Here is a 5,071-nt window from a genome sequence, read left to right as displayed (position 1 = left end):
ACCTTAAATTCACAGCTAACACCTGTTTCTGCCTCCCAAGTGTTAGGCTTATACTCACGTGCCACCATACCCAGCTAGCTATACAATGTATTTTGGCCAAATTCACCTTCTCCTCTTCTTCTACCTAATTCCTCCCAGATTCCACCCCACACCCAATTTCATGCCTCCTCCTCCTCTTCCTCCTCCTCCTCCTCCTTCTTCACCTTCTCCTTCTCCTTCTTCTTCATAACTACCAAGTTGTTTTGTGCTGCCCTTGTATCATGGGCATGGTGCCATCCGCTGGACATGGTCCACCTACCAAGGATCACATCCTTAATGAAAGGTGACTCATCTTCCAGGAGCATCAATGTCAGCAGCTCCCCGGCTGGGGTGGGAGTTTGGGGAACCCTCTCACTCCATGCTGGAATGCTGACTGGTTTGATCCCAAGCAAGTAGCCACAGCTGCTATGAGTACAGTGCCCCCATTGTGTCCCAGAAGACACTGCTTTGCCCCTGCACAAGGTCAGGCCATCAGTGAGATGTCCATATCACACCCCAGCCTTGGGAATTTTGAGTCAGCGTCTTCTATAGTACAGGCTGGCCTCAAACTAGTGATCCTCCTGTCTCTGCCTCCCCAGTGCCAGGACTGTAGATGTGTGCCACTCTGCTGGTCTCTCTAACTCCCCAAGCCTCTTTGGTTGGTACTCAGCAGGGCTCCTTGGCTTCAGGAATGGAAAATAGAGCTCATCGGTGTCCTCAGGGGGACTGAGTCACAGGAGAATGTCCCAGTTGACTAAAACAGCAATCTCCATGGAAACATGTTAAGTTAAGAATCACCGAAGCAATCGAGGCTGGAAATTTGAAAGTTCTAGTGTTCCCCCATGGCTCCTTACTTCAGAGCCAAGGAGCTTCCCACTGGGAACATCTGCTGGCCCCACAGGGACAGGTTGTGTAGATTCCGCGGTGATTTTCACCATCCATATCTCTGTCAGCGAGTCCCAGTGACTCCTGGTTCTCACAAATTATGTGAGCAGTGACATTTGAAAGTGTATCTGTTTCCCCGGGTCTTTGCCAGAGGATCTTGCCAGCAGGTGGCTTTAATGACTGAGTCCTATTTGAAGATCTCACGAGTGCACCTCTCAGCCTCCTAGCCTCCCAGAGCCGGAGGATCTGCCAGGAGGAGGGCAGGGAGGACGAGCCAGGAGACAAGGATGCTTGGTACAGGGCAGGCCATTTCCAGAGGACAGAGCAGACCGCGCTGGCAGCTGAGGGAGTTGTCTCCATGTTAGAGAAAGGCTGTGAAGTGGCTCTGAACCCCTGAACTGGTTCCTGCCGGGGACTCCATCAGCTTTGCTCACATCTCCCGTGCAGCAGGGATGTATTGTGGCCCACTGGCTCCCTGCCCGCTGTGTTGTTCAGTCTCCAGCCCGGTACAGTCACCATCAATGGCACAAATCAACCCCTTGCTGGAAGCTGACTTGTAGCTTTAACAGGCTCACCAGTGCCTTTGGGAGCCAGGCACAGCCTCAGCTTCATGTCCGTCCTTCCAGCTCTCTGTACTGCGATAGCTGAAATGCCCTTTGAAGCCCAGAAATGGTGTCCTATGGGTGTAGCCCACGGGCTTAGCTTTTGGGAGGCCAAGTTCAGTTCCCAACACTGCCAACAAGCAAATAAACCCAGTGGTGACTGAACCTGATTTGTAGCCCTGCACAGGCGTCAGCTGACACGAGACCTCAGGAAGGTCACTTTTCACCGTGCAGTCACCTGTTAAATAGAGAGTCTTAGGGCTGACCTCCACTCTCCTTGAGGACAGGCTGTGTGCTGTTCTGATCTTACAGATGAACTTTGTGGCATTTCCTGGTTTTTCCCATGTGAAGGGCTTTTACAGCGGAGGTGTCACTCCTGCCTTTGTTTATCTGACATTTTTTATTTCCTCAAGGAAGTGAGAACGGAATTTGAAATTCCCCAGGGCCAGGGCCGCTTGGGACAGAACTTGAACAATGATCAGAATGACTGCCATTGACGGCTGGCTTGCTAAGAGCCTGGTGTCCGCGGTGCGTTCTGCAGATGGTCATTTGCACCCAAGCTCAGTCTCGGTTGCCCTGAAAGACCGCACGTTCTGAAAGGTGGCACACTAAAAATAACAGGACATGTGGGTGACACGGGGCTGGGGCTGATGGTTCCAAAGTTGTGCAACTCTGCTCAGGGACACTGTGCTAAGTGAAACCAGCCAGCTACAAAAGAGCAAACTTCGGGGGGTTGGGAGATGGAGGGGCAGCTCCGTGGAAGAGCATTGACCTTGTGTGCAAAGCCCCAGGTTCAAGCATCAGAAGGAAAAAATATACAAGAGCAGTCTGTCTTCGCCTTCACTTAGCTGAGGCTCTTGGTGTAGATTTGGTAGAGACAGAAAACAGAGTGGATGATTCCACTTTCTGGGGACCTGAGAAGTTGGCAGTAGACATCTTCAGTCTGGCAAGATGCTAAGAACCTGAGGCTGGGGAGGGGACGGGGTAATGGTGGCAAAACAGTGAATGACTAATACCACTCAACTGGGCTCAGTTGTGTCTAAGATGAGCCTGGCATGATGGTGCAGTCCCAGCAGCGGGAGGCGGAGGCAAGAGGATCACTGCAAGTTCAAGGCTAACCTGGTCGACATAATGAAACTTTGTTGGGGGAAAAAGTTGAGATGATACAGAGCTGGCGAGATGGCTCAGCAAGTGAAGGGCACCTGTGCCAAGCCGACCTGAGCTGGATCCATGACTCTCAGACAGTGGGAGAAGAGAAGTGGCTCCCTTGAGCTGTTCGCTACACCACAGGCATGCTGTGTTGTGCACACATACGCAGATACACAATTGTAGTTTTTAAATGGGGCTAGCCAGATGTGGTGATGCGGGCCTCTCATCCCAACAGGCCATATGAGGCTCTTGTTATTTTTTGAAGGGGAACTTCATCAAAATGAAGGAAGACGGAGATGTAGCTGCCATCATCCACCAAGCCCCACACACATGGCACGTGCACTGGAAAAGCTACATGCCTGTTACTCCTAGTCCTTAGGAGAGCCCAAGGGGAAGACAAAATTACACACATGCTCTCACTTTTTTCAAGTTGTTGATTTATTTATTTGGTTTTTCAGGACAAGGTTTCTCTGTGTAGCAGCCCTGGCTGTCCTGGAACTTGCTCTGTAGATAAGGCTGACCTCAAACTCACAGAGATCTGCCTGCTTCTGCTTCCCAGGTGCTGGGATTAAAGGCATGTGCCACCACCGACCAGCTATCCCCATTTTTAAAATATTTAATTATTTTGAGACAAGATCTCACCATGTAGCCCTGTTTGGCCTGAAACTTGCTATATAGACCAGGCTGACCTCAAACTCACAGAGATCTGTCTGCCCCTGTCTTCTCAGTGCTGGCTTCAGCTACACCAGCTCTCGAGTGAGGTCTACTTTTAATTTTTATTTATTTATTTATATGTATGGGTGTTTTGCCAGGGATGTGTATATGTGTGCAGGTACCTACAGACTCCAGAGGAAGGGGTTGGATCTCCTGGGACTGGAGTTATAGGTGGTTGTAAGCCTCTTGTCATGGGTGCTAGGAACCAAACTTGCAGACAGGAGCAGCAAGCACTCTTAAACCCCCAGTCACTTCGCCAACCCCTCACACGAGGTCTTGTCACCTGGCTCCTTAGGCTGCTTCCAACAGAAACTGGCCGGCCAGCCCTGACTCTGCCCTGTGCCCTGGCAGACAGCATCATACTCTTCCATGTCGTGATGATGCCCTCTTCTGAGGAATGGCCTAGAGACCTGGGTTGAGGGGGATGTGGCCTGGCCACCCTCACACTGACCTTTGCCCTTGCAGACCTTGGCCCCCGCCATCAACTGGTTGCCCTTCCTCAACACCATTTTTTACCCGGTGGAGATCAATGAATCGGAGCCCATCGTGGTCTATGACAAGGAGTACCTGGGACAAGTCTCCACCCTCATCAACAACACTGACAAATGGTAACAGCGGCACACAGGTGTTGAAGGGACACATGGTCGGGGACAGCTCCTTGGCTGGCAGCCCCGCCCTCAGGCCTGGTGGAGACTCAGGAAAGGGGCCCTGGGTGGGCTTCTGTGTAATGCTTCTGGTTGTGAGTGCAGGTTCTAATCCCAGCCCCTCTTCTCATAGCTTTGTAACTTTGGGGCAGGTCTCATCCTTCCCTGGGGTCCTCCCCCCAGCCAGGCTGTGGAGAGGGAGAGCTAAGGGAAGCTAGCGCTGACAAGTACTTCAGTCCAGTACATGCTATGTACTAGTTCCAGCTGATACTCAGATAACCTTTAGGATTTTACAGACAGAAATGTTGAAAGGTGTAGGGAAAAGGGAGTTCCCAGGATGTGTGTCTGTTTGTTCATGTGTGCTCACAGAGAAAGAAAGGTTTCCTGATACATGGTACTTCTCCATCATCAGGACCAGATGCTTTTCCCATGGCCTTTGTCATCTTCCCTAATAATGTCCCAGCTCTCGGTCAGAGTCTTCCTGGCTGCATAGTGTCCCATCATATGCATGAGTTTGCTTGGCTACATACGTTTGTCAGGCTTTCAGCTTAAACAGACATCTTTGTGCTAAGGTGGCTCCTTTACAAGTGTGGTTGGCAGGTTTCCTATACCCTGGAGATGGATCAGAGGGAGCTACCAATGATGGAACCTTGAGTCTGACAGGTCGTGGGCCCCTTCGTTCTAGCCCAGATGGAGTAATCAAGCCATGGCGGTTATTGAGTACTAGCCGCATCCGAGTGATTGCATTAGACCCCAGGGGTTTCTGTGGTAGAGGAGCAAAGCTTTACCATGAGGAGCTTATGTTTCCTGTGTGTAGAGGGTGGTAAACAGCCATGGGGGCAGGCTGGAGAAGAGCTGAGGTCAGAAACTGAGTTGAAATGCTGCCTGGGGTCTCTGAGCTCTCCCTGGCCCTTTGCCACAGCCTCCTCAACAACTACATGATGTGGAACCTGGTGAGGAAAACGAGCTCCTTTCTGGATCAGCGCTTTCAGGACGCCGATGAGAAGTTCATGGAGGTCATGTACGGGACCAAGAAGGTGAGCGCGCTGCTCTACACAC

General features: G+C 51.3%; 1 protein-coding gene across 2 annotated transcripts in view; it reads left to right on the top strand.

Moving 5' to 3' along the window:
* Ece1 (endothelin converting enzyme 1) overlaps positions 1 to 5,071 on the top strand; it is a 97,676-nt gene that overhangs the window by 72,705 nt on the left and 19,900 nt on the right. For both annotated transcript variants that reach the window (XM_005352983.3, XM_005352985.3), the window contains exons 9-10: positions 3,834 to 3,976; positions 4,935 to 5,049. In XM_005352983.3, the coding sequence (XP_005353040.1) occupies positions 3,834 to 3,976; positions 4,935 to 5,049 (258 nt within the window). The remainder of the gene's footprint in view (positions 1 to 3,833; positions 3,977 to 4,934; positions 5,050 to 5,071) is intronic.

Source organism: Microtus ochrogaster, chromosome 10, assembly GCF_000317375.1.
Source record: "Microtus ochrogaster isolate Prairie Vole_2 chromosome 10, MicOch1.0, whole genome shotgun sequence".
In the NCBI taxonomy this organism is placed as follows: domain Eukaryota; kingdom Metazoa; phylum Chordata; class Mammalia; order Rodentia; family Cricetidae; genus Microtus; species Microtus ochrogaster.
The sequence above is the reverse complement of the archived record's forward strand: the minus strand, read 5'-3'. Positions and strand labels throughout refer to the sequence as shown.